This window comes from Coptis chinensis, chromosome 4, assembly GCF_015680905.1.
Source record: "Coptis chinensis isolate HL-2020 chromosome 4, ASM1568090v1, whole genome shotgun sequence".
Classification (NCBI taxonomy): domain Eukaryota; kingdom Viridiplantae; phylum Streptophyta; class Magnoliopsida; order Ranunculales; family Ranunculaceae; genus Coptis; species Coptis chinensis.
The window spans coordinates 106,652,375-106,673,932 of NC_141459.1; the positions used below are offsets into that span (position 1 = coordinate 106,652,375).

The following is a 21,558-nucleotide window of genomic DNA, read 5'->3' on the forward strand; positions in this document are numbered from 1 at the left end:
GTTGGTGACATCCTTTACACGTGGAGGGTGAGGATACACTTTCAATCTCCATAAATACCACTCCTATGAACTACGCCAGACCTGATTCTACTCTGAGCCCAGCCCCCAGAGCAAGATACGTAGGCAGTTCGCTCCAAAAGCCGAACTCGGTCTCACCTATCCATTCATACCAGTCCCCAGAGACTGTTTGTAAGGGAATATCATATCACACCTTTACATTGGCGCGTCGTGGTCTCGACATTTGAGAAACCAAACCACTTTCACACTAATCATTAGCAAAAAACCAAACCAGAAAGATTCTCAAGCCCACGAAGCATGGCAAGCCTCGAAGCTCAATTCAACTCTTTGGCCGGCCAGCTAGGAACCATGAACGAACAAATTGCACAACTCAGGCAAGAAAACGTCACCTTACGTGCACAAGTAGATACACAAAGCCCACTAGCCGGTAATCACGCCCGGACGACGTTATCAACGTCACCAACAAATCACCGAGCTAAATCAAAGGCTCGACAAGAATGCGGTCAAGAAAGATTCCACTCAAATAGTGCGTAAAATGTCGAAAACCTATCAGCGCCTCTCCATTCACTGCCAAAGTCCTTCACAAGGTCTCACCTCGGACTTTGTCCAACCACGTTTTCCATCGTATGACGGTCGACATGCCAAAGCCAAAGATATAGCACGATATGCTTCAAAAGCGCTTGCGCTTATCAACGCCCGGAGTTCGACCATCTACGATCGCGAGCTCTTTCCAAAGAAGCTTGAAGGACGGCCCACTCGATTGGTTTTTCTCCCTCGAACCAGACTCCATAAGAAGCTTCGAACAGCTTACCGACCTGTTCGCAAGCCAGTACGTACACAACAGACGCAAGAGGGGTGACCTCAATTCACTCTTCCAACTCACTCTGGGCAGGGAGGAAACCTACAGCTCCTTCTTAAGCCGGTTCAAAACCGAACTCTTGGACATGGAAAGCGGACTCAAGGAATCATTTGCCGCAGTGGCTTTCACAACCGCCTGCCGCTCCCGTAAGACCGACCTAACCAGGTCGCTCTTGAAAGACCAACCCGAAACGTTGGCCGAGCTGTACGCTCGAGTGGATAAATACATCAAACTGCAAGAAGCTTTGCTAAAGCAGAAACGCGAAGAAGAAGAAGCCGCAGAAGAGGGAGAGGTTTACGAAGTAGCAACATCCTCTAGGAAGGCGACCGACAACAAAGGGCAAACCGGCCCGCACCAAAACCAAGAAACGATCGAGAATTCGCCACGCTCACCAGATCTCCCAGTTACATACTAGAAAAGATCAAAGCTTACGCGATTCTACCGAAGCCCGGAGATAAGGCAGCCAACAGATCGCCCGACCACCCGCCCTATCTGCGCTTTTCACCGCTTTAACCGCCCAAGACCCGGCGCCGTCGGGGTCAAGCATTACTTGCAAGACCTGATCGAAGCGGGGCACATCAAGCAGTACACTAATATACCTGACGGCGACCTGCGCCACAAACTCATGGCTCGCAGAATACGAAGCAGGTCCCCACCCAGAAGGAGCGACATGCGTTCTCAAAGTCGCCCTCATATCAGAGGACGCTCCCGAGAACGCATCCATCAAGATCACCGTCAGCCGTCCAGAGGTCGCGAGCACGACAGAACCATCCACATGATCACTCTTCAAGATGATTCCGTCTCAAGCTCACGGGAAAAACGAAGGCGCGTAGGCGCCCTCCATGAAGTATACAATTTCTCTTCACAAGCTGCAGCCATGCCGCGCAGTTCAGGAAGAAGAACAGGAGATATCACCTTCTCCGAGGTCGACCTCAACAAGGTCTGCCTCCCGCATAACGATGCACTCGTGGTCCACGTCAAAATCAGTGACTGGACCGTCAAGCGAGTTTTGATCGACCACGGCATTTCGCGGCGATATATTTTGTTCTATCACACCCATCCAAGAGATGAACTTACCAAAGTCGGTCTTCATAGACCCCATTGCACCCCTCTTCGATTCAACGGCTCCAGAGCCGATGATAGGAGACATCATCCTCCGGTCTCGGTGGGATCCCGGAAGACAAAGTCGGCTTCAACACGCCGCAGTCGGCGTCTAGATACCAAGTCGCCCTACAACGCCATTCTAGGACGACGTTGGATACATCGATGCTGCCGTACCATCCACGCCGATCGTCATCCGTTTTCCGGCCCAGGGGAATGATGGAACCGAGCAACAACCCGAAGCCCATCATCAGAAACCAAATCATTGCCGCAACCAAGAGCGAGGAACCTCCCATCTCCTCACAAGAACTAACCTACCAACTATACTATGGCCAAGGATTTAGTGGTCGAGGTGAGAGCTAGCCGAACAAAAAAAGACGCTGCGGGGGCTCCAAAGAAGAGTTTTCGATCCACCACCCGATCTCAACCACTACCAAAGCACTAGGCGATCAACGGTTCAAATCCCGGAGATCGCCCCATTGGCAAAGACATCAATTAACAAGCGACTGCGTTGCTACCACCACCACCCCCTCCAACGGCCAGAATGTCGGGGAACTACCCGGTTCTGTTGTCCAACAACAGCGATCACCGATTCGTTGTCGTAACCCACGGCGGACGTCCAGTTCCTCGACTCATCGGCTTACCAACACACCAAAGACAGAGCACGCACGCATTTCGCCGAAAGTTTTAGGCGCCAGAGCCAAGCGCCGACTCAAGACAAGCGACAAAGTGAACCTCGGAACCGAAGAGCGAATTTAAACTTCGTCTATGTGGGAGCCAACCTAGACCCCACACTTAAGGCTCAACTTGTAAACTTTCTGTCTATGAATAAAGACGTGTTCGCTTGGTCGTATATCGATGTACCTGGGATAGACCCTAGTGTTGCATGCCACCGGTTAAATGTCAACCCTGGCGCCAAACCAGTTCGACAGCGTCCTAGACGATTGTCACTACGCTTTCAAAAAGCAATCAACGACGAGGTAGATAAGCTCAAACAAGTCGGTTTCATCCGGAAGGTCGACTACCCAGAGTGGATCGCCAACATAGTGGCAGTCCCGAAAAAGAATGGCACGGTCCGATTGTGCGTCGACTTCACCAACGTCAATCAAGAAACTCCGAAAGACAGCTTCCCCCTACCAAGAATCGACCAACTAGTCGACCAGACTTGTGGGCACGAGCTGTTATCATTCATGGACGCGTATAGCGGGTACAATCAGATACCACTAGCTGAAGAAGATCAGGAGAAGACATCGTTCATCACTGAACAAGGAATTTATTGTTACAACGTTCTCCCGTTCGGACTAAAGAACGCGCAGAGGCGACCTATCAATCGGCTAGTAACTAACATGTTCCAGGACATGTTAGGAGATACCATGGAGGTCTACATAGACGACATGGTGGTCAAAAGCAAAAAAGCAGCTGATCACCTCACTCACCTCGACCAAGCGTTCTCCAGACTAAGACGAACTGGAATGAAGCTGAATCCAGAAAAGTGTCTTTTTGGAGCGTCCTCCGGAAAATTTCTCGGATATCGTCTCACAACGAGGCATCGAAGCAAATCCAGACTAAATCGGGCGTTCATCGACATGCCCCGACCAAGCAAAACAAAGAAACAGATACAAAAGTTGTCGTATGGTCGCCAAGACTCAACCGATTCATATCCGAGCATCAGACAAATGCCGACCGTTCTTACAGATACTAAAGAAAGGCGAGCAATTCTCATGGAACGATCAATGCCACCAAGCATTCGCTACCCTCAAGGAGTACCTCACAACACCTCCCCGCCCTCGCTTAAACCAATGACGGGCGAACTCGGGGCTCTACCTGGCGGTATCCGATTTCGCCATTAGTTCAGTCCTATTCAAGGACGAACACAATTCAGAAAAGCCGATCTACTTCACAAGCAAGACACTTACCCCAGCCGAGAAGAACTACTCCTACATAGAGAGCCGCCCGGCTTTGTTGTACTTCAGACTAAAAATTTAGACCATATTTCCAGGCTCATCCAATCAAGGTGCTTAGCGATCTTCCTTTAAAGAGGATTCTCCACAAAGAAAACAAGACTACAAGGATGGCATTATGGGGGTCAAGAGTCGGCTTTAACACCACATCGACTTCGTCCGCGCGATATCACGAGAAGGGCCGTGTCGTGGCAGATTTCCTCGCCGATTTCCCAGCCGACGACCCTAATTGGGAGGCTGAAACAGAGGTCGCACCCAAGAAAGCGAGCATGCACACACCTGGTCTCTATCGCCGATGGTTCCAAAGAACCCCGAGGCAAGTGGTATGGGAATCGCCTTAGTCTCCCCGAGAGGAGCTATGGTAGAAAAGGCGGTTAGATAGACTTCGCGAACGTCCAACAACGGGCGAGTAACGAAGCACTAATAATGGGAATCGCCGCGATCCAAATTTCGGAGTAAAAGAGATCCAAATCTTTAGTGACTCAAGAACCGGTCGATTCGCCAGTTGCAAAAGAGTACACTACCGCTGAAGGTAACCTCTCCAAATACCTTCAAGTTGTTAACAATTTACTTCCATCATTTAGCGAGTTTGACGATACACCATTTTTTGCGGGCGAGAACCCACGCCAGATAGCTTACGATTTTAGCCACTTTCGACACCGGCGCGGTCCCTCGACAATTACTTATCGAAGTGGTCGATCGACCAGCCTACCAAGCGGACCACGTCTGCACAATTAGCGACCTGTTCCCACTATCTGAAGATCAGACGAGTCAATCCTGGATGCAGCCTATTATACAGTACATCCAGTACGGCACACTCCCAGTGGAGCGCACCAAAGCTAAGAAGGTTCCACATCAAGCACGCAGCTATTGTTTGGTGAACGACAGATTATTCCGCAAATCCGCAGGGGGACCTCACCTGAGATGTATCGGCCGAACAAGGCGGCCTAATTTTGCTGAAATTCATGAAGGAGAATGCGGCAACCATGCTGGAGGTCGCTCACTTGCCCACAAGGCGATCTCCCAAGGCTACTTCTGGCCTCGTATGCAGATTGACGCTAAAGCGTATGTCCTCAAATGTGTCAAATGCCAAACATTTGGGCACAACATCATACAGCCGACTTTCATGGCCCGATTAACATCGCGAGTCCTGGTCGTTCCACATGGGGGGCATGGACATTATGGGACCGTTCATCCCTCGAAGAGCGGGCTTTCGTTTCGTCCTTGCCGCCACAGACTACTTCACCAAGTGGGTTGAAGCAATTCCATTAGCACACGTCAAAGAATCAAACGTCAAAAATTTCATTTGGACCCATATCATCACCCGGTTCGGCTTACCACATACACTGGTGATGGACAATGGATCCCAGTTCAAAGGGAAAACAGTCAAAGAGTTTCTGGCCAAATGGAAGATCGTTCATGCATTCTCCACACCACAGTACGCTCAAAGCAATGGACAAGCAGAGGCCAGCAATAAAGCCATTCTGGAGAATTTGAAAAAGAAAATTGAAAAGAACAAAAGCCAGTGGCCCAATCAGCTGGAGAACATACTCTGGGCTCATCGCGACTTCTGACTCGCACCCGGCGAAGTCCCCATTCTCCCTATGCTATGGCACAGAAGCCGTCATACCCACCGAGCTGACAATCACGACAACCCGATCTGAACTTGTCGAAACAGGACTTAATGACTCAGTTCTAGCTCGAGAGATCGACCTTCTCGAGGAACGGCGTGACCCCAGCAACCGTCCCGAGTGGCGAACTTTACCAACAGTCCTCAAGAGATCTTACAACAAACGAAAGTACATCCACGATTTTTCAACAAGGGGATCTCGTGGTTGAAGAAAACTCAAGACGACGCTTAAGCTAGCACCAACATGGGAAGGCCCTTACATCGTGGAACGTGTCGTTGGCAATGCCAGGATTGATTAAAACCCAAGAAAGGAAAGATGCCGCCCGCGACCTTGGAACACATACTTGTTAAAGCAATTTTTCCAATAGTCAGACATTGATTGTAATTCCCGCTCCCCAGCACAACAAAGTTCAAATGAAAGAAAATCAAAGAAGGTATCATAAATGGCGGTCTACTCACATCTCCAAACCACACCTCCCATGTATAAGCAAGCGGGGGCTAAACACGCCATACGCAGACGCCAGACGCTTCAGAGCTACCTATATTAAAACTATCATTTTCCTCGAAGTCTTTAAGTTGAGGACCTATACTTCTAGGATCAATAAGCGGTGAACGCCTCAGAGCGTAACGCGCCTCGGTTAAACACGCCGGGCCATACGCCAGACGCTTCAGAGCTTATTGTGCTCATCGCTTCTCCGAAGTCTCGCTAAGTCGTGACCCATACTTCTAGGATCAACTAGTCGGAACGCCTCAGAAAACACGCAAACACGCCATACGCCAGACGCCTTCGAGCTTACAGCTCATCGCTTCTCCCGAAGTCTCGCTAAGTCATAATCTATACTTTCTGTGATCAACTGCTGGTGAACGCCGGGGAGCGTAACGTCTCGGCTAAACACGCCGCCATACGCCAGGACCAGAGCTTTCAGCTCATCGCTTTCTCCCGAAGTCTCGCTAAGTCGTGGACCTAACGATCAATCAGTTGGTGAACGCCTTCAGAGCGTAACGCCGCATAAACACGCCAGCCATACGCCAGACGATTTCAGAGCTTACATGCTCATCGCCCGAAGTCTCCTCGCTAAGTTGAGACCTATACTTCTGAGGATCAACTAAGCGAGAACGCCAGAGTAACGCCTTCGTATTAAACACGCCACATACGCTGCCAGACGCCTCTGAAGGAAAGAAAATCACAAGGAGAAGTCAATGACCTTCTAACATTGTTTAAAGCTACAGCCTACAAGACAGACAAACTAAGAATAGCTGAATTGGGACAAAATGCAGGAAGAAGTCAAACTAACCTGAGCTGCTGTCGGTGCAACTGGCCTTGGATAGAAAAAGTTTCCTTCTTTGCTTTCTTCCCCGCCATGTGAAGAGTGCAATTCAGGTTCAGGTTTGTTTGTATTTGCCATCCAATCTGCTGAAAGGGTTCGCATATCAGATAATATCCTTAAAAGTTTGAAACGGATATAGAACACAAGCAATTGAGAAAGATTGAATTTGTGTTAATACTAACAGAAAAGAAAGGGATGATGCGATAGCTTGGCAGGTTTAGCAGACACTTAACATCACATCAAATTATAACCACTGACCATATGAAGATGTTATTGGATCCAAATGGAGATGAATTTAGGGTAATCTCAGAGAAGATGATATTCTCAAGATGGAAACTAATCACCCAAAGGTTATGCTATTTTCTAACCATATTGAGTATGGTCCAAATTTTAAAAACATTACACCGCTTTTGCCATGCTCAGTGTGATTTCTGGAGATGATATCCCAAATAAGTCTTCTAGGAAAGTAAATAAAATAAACAGGTGTAATACATATGCACCTTTGAGAGATCTTTCTTCTTCAATGTGGTTCAAGCATAATGGCTAACTTGTTCTGCACAAAATCTTGACCTCAGCGGATAATCTCCCATAAAGCATCCGCTACTAAGGTATCACATTTTTGCATCATCAAAAACCAATGCTTTTGATGTAACTAACAAGCTCTACCAATGCCTTTCTTTCCTCTGCAGTGTAATTCAGTCGCACCTGCAGGATTGAAAAATAACATGCATCAATAAAAATGCCAAAAAGAGGGTCACGCAATGATGAGCATGATATATTCTTCACTTAAAAATACATAATCAAATTCAAGTGAGCATTAACATAATCCGCTAAAGTTCAAAAGGGACATCTCTGGGCCTATGCCCAAACCCCTAATAAAACCACCCACAACAAAAAAAGAAGCCGCGGTGGAGATGTCTCCCCAACCCCGAGGGAGATGTCCCTTAAAACTCTGACATTATCCATTCGCTCTTATTTATTTTATTATCTCTTTTTCATCGATGAGCCAAAATATCCCAAGAGATATAGGTAAAAGCATGCCTATATGACGCCAGGTACAAGAAAAGTCGTAATATATATTCCTGGAGTATTTTATTTACAGCAGCAGGCAAGCAGCCAAACCACTTACCAATTCTTAATCAATAGAGAGTGTATAATGTGGAACCTTTTAGCATTAGATGTTCCAGATTGAAAAGAAGTAACTGGAATATAATACACATATTTGAAAAAAAAAAGGTTATATTAATAAAGAGTAAAGACCTTTTCATAATCAGAAAATAAAGAAGTTTCTTGAGAGTCTGTGAGCACTGCATCTTTGCAGGGACGAGAGAATTTCCAAGCACATTGCTCCCAAATACGGCCTGTCCATCGGCTTAGAAGCTGAAAACCTTCGACTACCATATCATACATATTTCCCTTCACTTCATTGCACCACTCACTATCTGCACCATCCGTTGATTTCAATAATATAATCTGCATGCGAAGAAAAGCACCATTACACCCAGCAAGATTTATTCATAATTTATTATGTCTTTCAGATTAGGTCTCTCAATAGTAAACTTGTCTCTGTCTAGTGACTAGTGGTGTGAGACTTCCAGCAGATATTTGCATAAATACAGGAGTCTCTGTTGAGATTCATCGGTTTAAAAGAAAAACAAAACAAAACAAAACAAAACAAAATAAAAACAAACAAATCTGTTGAGATCTATTACTCCTCCCTTTGTCTAGGTGTGCCCCAAACTATGTTCAATCCCCTGGCCTCTTCTTTGAATTTCATGTAACTCCACCTTCTCTACAAGCTCGAAGTTTTGGAGTAAATGGAGATTTAACATGGTATTGGAGTTTTGGTCTAAAAGGCTGTGGATTCTCCAAAGACATTTCTTCTCAGCAAATTTAATAATCCTCCTCGGAGGGTCCCACCTATGTTCAATCGATGACCTCCCTTTGAAATTTATAAAATTCCTCTTTTAGCCCCAAAATATCGATATCGATGAATATATCGGTGTACCCAAAAACTATATATCGGATATATCGGATATTTCGATATATCCATTTTTTTGGTAACCAATCCAAACTATTTAAAATATCGAAAATATCGGATATATCGGAAATATCGGATATATATCGGAAATATATTGGAAATATCGGATTTATATTTTAAAATGGTCAAAAAGTCAACCGATATATATCGATTATATCGAAATATCGATTATATCGATATAAAGTTTCATATCGAAAATTCATATATATCGAAAAAAAGAGTTCTATATTCCCGGTGGATATATGTCGAAAATATCGATATCGTAATAAAAATACGATATATATCGGGCGATATATCGGATATATCGGCGATATTTTGGTCCATGCTCTTTAGAACCTCGAGCTTTTGGAGTAAATGGGGATCTAACAATTACAAACATAAAACCATCAAGTATTTGGCAGGATGAGTGAGTACCTGATTCATTGATGAAGCAAAGCGAATTGCAAAATCATCATGTTCGGAACGAATAGCTCCAATGTGGTTGGTGATATGGTAATGTCTCTGATACGTGATTAGTCAAGGTTTTCCATTCACAAATAGTTCCATAAGTGTAATGCATCGTTTTTCCACTAGATATTGAGGTACGGACTAAAGCAGCAAAGGTTTCAACAACCGAAGTCAAAAGGACATAGCAGAGCAAACCGGGGTTTTATTTATAGATGCATGAGATAAATCACAGTGGTAAATCACAAAATTAATGAACTAAATAAACACGAAAAAATAAAAATTAACATGTATATAAACATGATGAAAGACATATAAGTGATATAACATAAAGAAACTTGCCTTCGTATAAGGTTCAACATAGTAAATTTGACATATGTGCTCAATTACATAAGAGTGCTTCTGTGTTAGAAATCCTTTTAAAAAAATTATCCTTTCTTCTTGGTCAACTATGTTTGTTTTCTATTCTAGAAGTATGCTACATCACTTCTCACCATCCATCATCCACATTTTCTAACAGCTCAGACTCATCAACCAACCTAACCAAAGATTTGCAATAAAACTTGTATGATGTCTGAAAGTAATCATAGTTGACATTTTTCTCTTTTTACTTAATAGGTTTCAACTTGTCTTTTTCTTGCACCACAAGTGCCAAACACAAAACAAAGAATGTCCATTGACAATAATACTCGCCAATGAAATTAAAACACGCCCTCATCTTCAGAACAAGTAATAGTGCAAAATGTTACACAAACAACTGTCAGCATTTGTATGCTTGTTGTGCATAAGCTCCTAGATTTATGGGCATTACGTGATGATCTGCTGAACTCAACCCAGCAGTCCTCACCTAACCACACCTCACTAGAGGTGTAAGTTTGACTCAAAAGGCCTCTGTCGTCTGTACTAAGTAGAGAACCATCAGCACATGAGAACCCCGAGTCTTGGACGGAGCCTAACTGATGTGGGACTAAACTACTGGTGCAACCTTCACCTCAAGGCTAGGTACCTTTCCAGCACACACTCATCCCTCACTTTTACGATAAGCAAGTCCACGGCTCTAATACTGCTTTGTGACAAACTGGTCAACTCTTCTTGATACCTATAATGATTTTTTAACAATCATGTGAGACTGTGTATGCAATGCCAAAATGCCAACTACCGATAAAGATGCATATACCAGAGAAATAAGGGACTTCATAAAAATTGGTGCTCATTGATGCTGAACAAGGTAATGGATATTCTTGTGTCTCTCGAGGTGGGAGCTCATGCGGTGCTGGAAGCGTGAGAAGGCGGATTTGACTTGAGAACTTTTGAAAGTACGTTGACAGCTCTTTCATGATTGCAGCAGGAGAGAGGTGAAGATCCGGAAAGGCGGGAATAACAGGATCATTCTGCAAAAGAGGCACAAAAATTGGTGGCTCCACAACTTCAGCATTTTAATCTACAAAATCTGTAGTAAAACGTAGTATGGTACGATCACATCTCATGACAAGTAATAGTCAAAACAATTGGTTAAATCAGCAAAGAAAAGCTTCGTACCTTGAATATGTTGATAAGTCGGTTGATTTTGACCCTCTTATAAAGAGATTCACCATCTTTCTCTGAAGATGTAGCTAAAACAACAAGAACAGGCAAAACACGAAGAAGAACATGTCGCTCTGGAAACAGAAGTGCAAAATCCAACTCCAGGGACTCAACACAGAATATTATGAGAACCTGAAGAATGTCTTCTACACTACCATTGAGTCAAGGACATCACATATGGCTAGAAATCCAAGAAAGGGAGAGGGAGGGGGGAGTAAGATAATTCTTGAATACAGACAATTGAGTCTCAGATATAAATTACAGTTGCACTTTCTTAAGGATACTTGTTAACACGGAACATCTCAACATGCAGGTTCAACAAAATAGCCCATCTAGTGCTCAAAAAAATCTGCAAGCAATGTAAGATATAATAAAATTAACAAATAACTGTTACTACTTTGTCTCCCTTTCCATTATCTTCTACCTGGAAGTAACAATAACTGACAGATGTGTTTCACAATTATACAATAAAGATGCTAAACTAAATTCAAATCAAACAAAAAATTGATTTGTTCAGCAAAGATTAGAGTATATAGGTTCTGGAATAGATATCAGGTTTATCATTTTGTTCTCTTCTTAGGTCCTTTTCATGCCGTCAAAGAGTGATTACTCTAGCAGAAATATTTAGGAGGAAATGTTCAATGATATACCTTTTGGTAATGGACATAAACATTGTTACATGAAATGTAGGTGAAATGATTGCAATGCATATCCATGTAAAGAAAACAGCCATTCTAGGATTTTTTAGGAAATAAAAACCCAATTCTGTTCCCACAATTGGATATGAAATGCCTCAAGACTAACACAACAACTCAAAACTTGATGACATCCATATTAGGCACCAAATATACAACCTGCAAATCGTCTAACTCCTCTCTCATTGAATCAGTGTCTTGCCACTGAACACTGACTTGAGTGAACGTCCTGAAAATTCAAAAAAACATTCAAATTTCAACAGGGGATACTTTTGATGATCACAGTGTCAGAAGAAAAAGAAAGCAGGGATACTCAACAAATACTTTAGTAAAAATATTCAGTATACATGAGATGCAAATCAACAGTCAAGAATGAAAGTGAGACTTCTCCTGACAGTGGTCTTAGATAACAGGCAATAAAGAGAACGACAATTTAAAGGTGGGTGCTTGAACTGGTACGACAGAACAAAAACAACTAATAGGCTAGTATAAAACACTAAGGTAATGACACAGTTACCAATATAACAAAATCGGATAATCTCATTGTTCATGTACGTTACACGTTAGAAGATAAGCAAAATGCCAGCTAAAATAAAATTGACAGGAAACAAAGAAGATGATCATCATACCTCTTATACCAAGAAAAATCATTGGGTATGCTTGCTTTCGCGTTTTTAAGATGATCCAGCTGCACCAAAACATCAAGCAGCTTCAACATAGACCTAGCAAATGATATCAAATTTAAATGTTATTCAGATAAACAAACACTTCAACACTTAAAACTGTAATGAGCAGCAATAAATAGGACAAGCGATGAGCAAAAATTTACATTGTTTGGTTCCCCCACAAAAACAGAACAACACTACAAGAGAGCTGAACCATTTTGTAATTGGATCAGGGTTTAGGGTTTAGGGTTTAGGAAAAAGCATTGTGCCGAAAATATAATTGAACAGCAGAGTATAACTCCTTTTATAGGTGTTGGATAAATAGTCCCACATCAGGAGTTTGACACCTAGCTAATTAATATATGAGTTCCCGGGGACATTCCACTCATGGCCAATCGGTTTTGTGTTGTGTTGTCGTATGTGCGTGACCCGTGGTCCCCTTGTGGGAGTATTAACTAGTCCACTCCATATTTGTGGGAGTGTTAACGAAGTCCACTCCATGTTTGTGGTATGGTATGTACCTACCATCTGTTGGACCATGTGAATACAATGTGGAAGCCTCCGTCTACAAGTTCAAGCTGCTATTGTTCGTGGTTGTTTGGGCAGAATTTTAGACTTGAAGTTTGGCAACAATGACATATTTGGAACTAAATTCTCATAGTGGTGGTAATCTCATGTTGGTTTTCAACCACCGCGAGATAAAGGGGGAGTATTGGAATATAGGATGCTATTGGTGTGAAGTCTTGCAATATAGTATAAATGTTCTTGGGCCTCTCCACTTATCACTAATCGGTTTTGAGTTGGAAGCTCGTAGTGTTTAATATGGTATCAGAGCATGTTACTGTGTTTGGCCCAAAAGGACCCGTCTAGTCCACATCACCCAAGTGTGGTGTCCAAGTGTTAGGCTCAAGTAATGCCACACGAAGGGGAATGTTGAGATATTTGTTATAGTCTCAGATGAGATGTTTGTTACCTTTTTTTATTGTAATAACGGAATACGCTTATGCATAATGGAACCATTAGAAGAACAGTTTCTAGTCTTATTCAAATGGTAGGAAATTTGGTTTGAGCACCCTGAGATGCTCAACGGATATAGCACTAATTAGTTGGCATAACTACTGGTTCAAAGCCTAAAAATGTTTCCAAAAAAAACAATTAAAACAAAAACACTAACCAAGATGAGTTATTGTTGGGCCATTTATCGCCGCACGGCCTTGAAAACCTTTGCATATCAGCTGCTAACTGCATAAAACAGGAAGTGTAAACTTGACATGACAACTCTCAAAAGGAATAGCAATACTATGAAGACAAGTAAAAGCATTATTATGAAGACAACTTGAAAGAAGACACATCACTTTATTAAAAGAGGCATCTAATGCCTACTGGAACTAAATTCATCTTTCAAACAAACTTTCTTATATGTTCAAGGACTCATCGCATTGATGACTCATGGTTTAAACACATTTATATAACAGACTCATCACATTCTCGACCCCACCTACAATAGACTCATCACACTCTTGACTGTACGGTTTACGACACGTCCATGGCACCCTTTGGAGTTTGGACACCCCTTCATAGGGTGCTCTCTGGAGAGGAGGCACACAACAGAGATTGGAAATACTGTTGATCTGTCCGACATGTTTCACACGCTAAGGCATAAGTTGTAAAAGATTTTCCCCCACTTTAGATTGTAGGTATTTTGCTCAAGTGGTACTGATGGGCATTCTGAGTAACTTGTGAATATGTCTTGGCGACAGACTCTCGGATCTGGTGACGTGAGGAACAAACATCCTCTACTAATATGGCATGGAGTACATCAGCCAAGACATGACAAAAAACGTTTCTGCATTTATTGCTCCTGTAAGGTTCAATAGTTTTAGGTTGTTTGTTATTTCAGTAAGATGCCCTACTCGTTTTCTCAACTAATAGTTAATTAAATTGAATTGCATTCACTTAAGTTCATGTATGACTTTCTTCATCTAGGATATCTTCATTCAAAGAGCAGCTAAAACATAAAGGGCAGAGCTTTCATTTATATCGACACAATATACACACCGCCAGTGCAATTAGGCAAACATTATTACTATTGAGGCCAAGGTAGGTAGATTTGATGAATAAAAATTTGGACTGGTTTGTTTTATGATATTTGAACAATATAAATTCATTCTGACAACACACACGATAATACCTAATAGTAATTACTTTATGCACTCTACTTAAATCAAATGTAAAAAGAGTTGAGGATATGTACTTTAGAAGCCGCTGACGATTGCCACCTTTGTATGTCCCGTAGGCGACTCATCTCCAAGTCCAGCACTTGATAAGTTTCCAAATATAGTTCTGCTTGACTTTGCTTCATAGAATCAGGCAACTGCAACATAGCAGATATGATTATGTAGCAGAATTAAACAGGAACCTAATAATATGTATGGACCGCTAAACTGGCTATTTCAAGCCGCAACTGTAGGAAGAAAAAGTTTCATTGACACAACCAAAGGCTGTCTTACTCCCATGAGTCCATGACAAGATGAGTTACGGACGCCTACGTCCAATCCTCATTTCCAAGGTTAAAATGAAATATATAATTGAATTTGCAGAATACATTATGCCAAAATATTGTTAGTTGGGTCATATTTATTTATTATTTTTAAATGCTAAACATCTCTCACAACTGACAATCCATCCATTTTGTTTTCTTGAACAAGGAAAATAATTTTATAAAAGGGCTTATAAAGCCCATTTTACATAATTGCCCTTGTTAGATACCAATGATCATATAAACGGTCGCGATCACCCATTATGAGATATGAACGCGCTGTGTATATATGCAAAGCCCAGGCATAGAGTATGTGAAGCTGATATCTAAATTAACCTGAGGGAGTGCTTTGACGCAGCTTCTATATGTATACAGAACAGATGCCATCTCCTTCCCCTCTTGGATAAGAATGTTCTGCATGTGTTTCAAAATAATCCATCAAATGCTTCAACTAAAGCCAAAAATTAAATGTAAGATCAATAACTAGTGAAAAAAAGATAAGTTTTACAAGAAACATTTAATGCGGACGCTCAATAAGCTAAATTCAGTAAAATTCACACTTTCTGGGGGGAAAAAAATGGTATTACCAACTGATTGACAGCTTTAGTATCTTCGGACAGAGATAGACGGTAGGCAGAAACATCACCATAATCTACAGAAGAAAGTGTAGAATGTATTTTTTAGTACCTGAATGAGCTACATTAATTAAGGAAAACCAAGGACCTGTGGTACGCTTCCTATTTTTATAAGGCACACAGACACAATCACACTCGTGTCGTACACACGGACACGTTGTGCAAACAATTTCAAACTAGGATTTCTTCTATACCCTAAAAGACAAAGAAACAACTTAATAACCTAGTTACAACTCCATATTATGCCAATTTAATCATTATATATTTGTATGGAGATGCTTTGTAAGGTCTTCAGCCTAAGAATTAGTTGTGTAACTAAAAAATAGTACTAGTTTCCTTTTTAATTAGTTATGTCCACATGCCCGTATCAGGCACCAACACGCGTATCCGTGTGAATGTGACTTAGTACTAGTTTTATATGAATGTAAGAATCACCACAACATGTTATAATAGTTTAAACCAATCTTATAATAATATTGCCATCAGCATACCTATTGGACTAGTTGTAGCAAACCTTTCAACTGAAAGTGTAGCTGCAAGGCCTTGCACTTCAGGTTGGTCATCCTGCAAGCGTAATTAGCTAAAGATAAAAACTTTCCTTTAACCTCAACTCAAACTAAATCATCACAAGTGTAAAATGTGTTGGTGAAGCAACAGAAAGAATAGAACAATGTGGAAATGGTATGATGAGATCTACTACATAATAATTACCTCTAAGGAGAATGTGGAAAGAGCTGCAATGGCTTCTTCAACTGGAACAGCCATCGACAAAAACTTCAGTAGTCTCCTCGATCTGCCCACTACAACTTTACTAATAACAACCTTTTATATATATCGGACTCGTTAGTTACCATAAATATCGGACTGGTGTTTTCTGGTAAATCGACGATATTTAGGATATATATGTGGATGAAATATTTAACCGTGCTAGCACGGTAGCACGAGGTTTTTTTTTTTTACTAAGTGACATTAGGAAGTTTTTTTAATTTAAGTGACATTTATAGGGGGGATTCCTGAAAACCCGGCTATCATATATACATGGTTTCGTTAGTCATAGGAAAATAAGAGTCATAATAATTAGGAGGTGGGTGGGCACCATCTTTAAGTTTGGATTAGTAGCCACAGTTGGAGTTTGATTAGGAAATTAAGGATTTTTATCTTTATTAATCTGGCCTGCTGCGTGAGTATATTAGATGAAGAAAAATACTCTAAAAATCCTCCACCCAACTCCACAGGTTTATTATATTTTTAACTTTTTTTGTTTCTTCGTTTAAATTTTAATTATTTGGTTGATTGGTTTGGCTATAGTGACACTCTTATTGTGACATCCATATCTTACACCTCTCCTGAACCGTCTGATCTAATCTAAGTCTCAAAAGATCTAACACTCCAAATTTCAAATAACAAAGTCGGGGTAAAAACATTTTTTACGTCTCATCTTCTCAACAACAAAATAAAAAATAAATAAAAATAGTAGAAAGATGAAAGCCTTACTAAAGTTTAGAGAAGAATAAAAACCACCACTTTTGAGAGTAAAAGTCCCATTAAGCAGTCAAGATTGGTGGTTGAACGACGGGGTTGTTTGCTTTTTCACTTGGATAGAATGGATCATCATAGTTTGAAGCAACTTCAATGGTACATGGGCCTATTCCATTGCATGGGCCTTTGTTTACAGCATGCTACCTTGTAGATGTAAGCAACAATACAGATAATGAGATAGTGTCGTGAATCGTAATAATTGGTAGTGTCATTGCCTCAGTGCATCGCCATATACAAAATAATGCACATGCTTGTCGTCTATAGAGTAGGTACAATCTCCAATTTTGTTTGGTATGCCTCGTCAGTTTCTCTCGTCTTGGCAATTTTTTGAAAGTAAGGAAGGAAAAAAATAAATGAAAGCAACTTTAGAGCATCTCTAGGTGGTAGTATCACCTCCCAAATTCTTCAAATTTGCTTTCAAAATTCGGAATTTTCCGTAATTCCAATTCTAGGTGGAAACAAATTCGGTTGCATCACCTGTCCAATTGCATTTTTGTTTGCAAATTTGACATTTCAATCTGGATGTTTTTTTGGTTTGGTGCTAGAGAGGTCTCACTATTAAATATGAAAAACACCAAATTTTGGTATTTGGTGCTAGAGAAGTCTCACCATTAAATATGCTCTCATACCCACATATCTGAAGCAGTCAAATCACAAGTAGTCGTTACCACCTCCACAGTTGCGCTGGTTACGTTTTTATTTAGCCTACCCATATTTTGCAAACTTAAAACCGTGTGTATAGTACTATTAGTAGCTGCTAAGGTGTTCTACTACCCGAGTTCGATAGGGAATGTAATAACCATTTGGACAAATGGTAAACTACTCTATATGTTTTATGAAACCGATCGGTCGGCTGAAAGTTTGAGAGTCCGAGAATTTCCATCGAAAACAACCCAAGACCTCACTATAGAGTTGCGAAAGTTATAGCTCAACAGTACTAAAGGAACAATGCAGTATGTGGGTATCGAACTTATGCAAGTGGATGCCAGTAGAGAAATCCGACAATATATAGTGAAAACAACTGAGGAATTTATTATAGAGTTAGAAAAGTTAGAGCTCTCGAATGTTTGGGGACCAATGGGCTATGTGGCCCTCCAACTTATGCAAGTGACGTTTTTTTCTTTTTTCACCTTTACCTATGGAGTTATATTGTTCGTGTATATCAGGGACAAAAAGTGTGAGAAGAAGTGAAATGCATAAAAAGTTGTTGGGAGAAGAATAAGTGAACTGAATAATAAGTTAGTGGGAGAAGAAGAGTCTACTGCTGTTGCTACTACTATGTTTAGTTTATATTAGTTAAGTTTCAGTTGTTGTTGTTTTAGTTTATGTTGTTTTAAGTTTAAAATGTTGTTGTTTTAGTTTTCGATAATGAAATAACATTTTTATTAATATCACATCAATCTATATCTATTCTGCTTTTGTTATAAAGTTTTACTTAAGTTTCTTATGTAGGATAGGAAACATATCAATAGTTGGTTCTAGAATAGTTTTAATTAGGAGTTAAGTTATTTATAAATTATAAGTATTTCTTATTTTGAATTGTTTAGAGTCTAACAAATCATATCTATAAATATGGTTTCTCTATTATTATTCTGTATGAACCAACCCATTATTATTATTATTTGATTATTATTCAAGAATCTTTTAGTTGAGTTGTTTTTGTTATTACATATCTTTATACTCTAAATCTTCATGTTTTTTTTAACATATTGTTCTAATTCGTTCAATCTTATAATCTCCATTCTTTTTTACTTCTATAACTTTTTTCTACATTAATTGGTATTCAAAGTCGTACTTTATAGATTCCTATCTAGAAAGTGATTCATCGCCACCTTATTTTTATTTGCTCACCACCTCATCACTATCAATTTTTTTTCACCATCAAATCGCTTCCACTTACTTTTACCTTCAACTCGCATAAACAAAAAAAAAAATCATCCAACACCTATATATCACCACAAATACATTTGCGATATGTATAATTTTTATTTTGTGGTAATAGGTGTTGGATGATTTTTATTTTGTTTATGTGAGTTGAAGGTAAAAAAGTAAGCGAAACGATTTTGATGGTGAAAAAAAAAATGCCCCTACACTTTATTCAGTATATTTTGAACATATTTTGAAATTATCAATATTTCGATCCTTAACATATAATTTTGAATTTTTCAAAAAACTAATCCGACAAAATTCGAGATTCCGCTCAATTCGAAGCTATGGTTCTAATGTAATTAGAATTGTTACAATGATAAACTTGCATTCATCAATAACAAAGACAAAAAAACTAAAACCCTAGAATTTGCATGTATACATTATACAAATTATAAAATAGACTGAGTGTTAAAAATTTTGAATATTCAAAAAAATTCAATTGCATCCGATTTATATTTTTTTTGAAGTTTGTCGAAAATTCAATTACTTGGAAAAATGTTACCATTTCAAAACATGAATCATATCAGATTGGCATGACATATTAGGTTATGAAAAATTTGAGAATTAATTATGTAAATCCATATCATAATCCGATCCGAGCTCAAACACGCCCCATAAAAACACATTTTTTATTTAAGGCTAATAAACAAAATATCTAATGTTTCGGGTTGAAAAAAACCACCAAGTTATGCCATTTTTAACTGAACCCGGTTTAGGGTTTTCTTTAACTAAAATCAACCCGAGGTAGTTCCAACTCACGCTCAAATTTGAACCCGGGTACACTATAACTCAAACACACCCTTATAAATAGGACGAGGGGCTTTTCATTTCCTCACAACTTTCACAAGTCACAACTTCTTAAAATGGCCCCATTTAACAAAGCAAAATTGAGTTAAAGTTTAGGCAAAAATGGTTGGGCAAAAAGACTACAATACACTTTTAGAGCCAAATATTTGAAGCCGTTAAATCCCAAGTTGTCATCACCACCTCCACAGTTGCCCTGGTTACATTTCTATTTAGCCTACCTATATTTTGTAACCTTAAAACTGTGTGTAGGGTTCTATTAGCAGGTGCTAAAGTGTTTTACTGTCTGAGTTCCTTAGGAAATGTAGTTATCATTTGGGAAAATGGTAGGCTACTTTATTTGTTTTATAAAAATGATAAATCAGCTAAAAGCTTAAGAGTCAGAGAATATCCACCGAAAACAAACGATCAACTCGCTGTATTGTTGGAAAAGTTAGAGAGGAACAGTACTAAAACAACACTGAAGTATGTGGGTATCGAACTGATGCAGGTGGTTTTCTCCCTGTTTTTTACCTTCACCTATGGTGTTCTCTTGTTCATGTACATTCATGATAAGAAGTGTGAGAAGTGAAATGGAGAAGGAGAAGAGAAATGAAGAAGAAGTTACTCGGAGAAGAAGAGTCTAACTCTACTACTACTACTATGTTTAGTTTTTGTTGTTTTTAAGTTTCAATTGGTGTTGTTTTATGTAATAGCTACTTTTGTAAAACTAGAGTGTCGCTGACTACTAAGAATTTAATAGTCACCTAACAAAGTTAACTACTTAAAAGCACTTAAACCATTAATTGATACTACTATGTCTATATATATTTACATAATCTAGTCTACAAGTCTACAACAATTTAACAAATTGTTAACTTTCTATAATATTATAAGTCTATATAACCCTACTATCATGCTATCATGTGAAGAAAAGTATAAAATATTAACATTGAAAGTAAAAAATTACCTTATTTTGTTTTGTTATATATTTATTTTTTGTTTTTTATAATAGAATTTTTATTGATAATGATAACGAGTTTTACAAATAATTAGGACAAGCGCTATATATGTCTATATATATTTACATAATCTAGTCCATAAGTCTACAACAATTCAACAAATTGTTAACTTTATATAATACTATAAGTCTATATAACCCTATTATCATGTGGAAAAAACTATAAAAGATTAACATTGAAAATAAAAAAATTACATTGTTTTGTTTTGTTATATATTTGTTTTTTTGTTTTTTTTAAATATAAATTTTATTGATAATGATAACGAGTTTTACAAATAATTAGGACAAGCGCTGTGTCTATATATATCTACATAATCTAGTCCACAAGTCTACCACAATTCAACAAATTGTTAACTTTCTATAATACTATAAGTCTATATAACCCTATAAGTCTATAACGAGTTTTACAAATAATTATGACAAGTGTTATGTCTATAAATATATCTATATAATATAGTCTACAAGTCTACAACAATTCAACAAATTGTTAACTTCTTATAATACTATAAGTCTATATAACCCTACTATCATGTGGATAAAACTATAAAAGATTAACATTGAAAATAAAAAAAATTAACTTGTTTTGTTTTGTTATTTGTTTTTCTTAAGTGAAAATTTTATTGATAATGATAACGAGTTTTACAAATATTAGGACAAGCCTGTAACAAGTTGCACAAATTTTTTATGAATTTGTTTTTTGTTTAGGTTGAGGTCTGATGCTTGTTTAAGAATTGAGAGTGAAATAAATTAGGGAGAGTTTACGGGTTTGTTATGGGTGATTAGAAT

At 39.4% G+C, this 21,558-nt stretch overlaps 1 protein-coding gene across 2 annotated transcripts; it reads right to left on the reverse strand.

Moving 5' to 3' along the window:
• Positions 1-9,978: 9,978 nt before the first annotated feature.
• On the reverse strand, positions 9,979-16,334 carry LOC147506722 (protein PIR-like). 2 transcript variants are annotated; one of them, XM_086558785.1, is made up of 12 exons: positions 16,212-16,334; positions 15,992-16,064; positions 15,453-15,517; positions 15,202-15,279; positions 14,581-14,700; positions 13,501-13,568; positions 12,291-12,383; positions 11,821-11,890; positions 11,251-11,315; positions 10,922-11,117; positions 10,560-10,773; positions 9,979-10,481 (listed from the first exon to the last, which is right to left on the reverse strand). In XM_086558785.1, the coding sequence occupies exons 1-12, from the start codon at positions 16,263-16,265 to the stop codon at positions 10,465-10,467; spliced, it is 1,113 nt and encodes a 370-aa protein (XP_086414911.1). In that variant the 5' UTR covers positions 16,266-16,334; the 3' UTR covers positions 9,979-10,464. The 2 variants fall into 2 exon arrangements, with proteins under 2 accessions (XP_086414911.1, XP_086414910.1); XM_086558784.1 differs by having other exon boundaries at positions 9,979-10,773.
• Between the last annotated feature and the right edge of the window lie 5,224 nt (positions 16,335-21,558).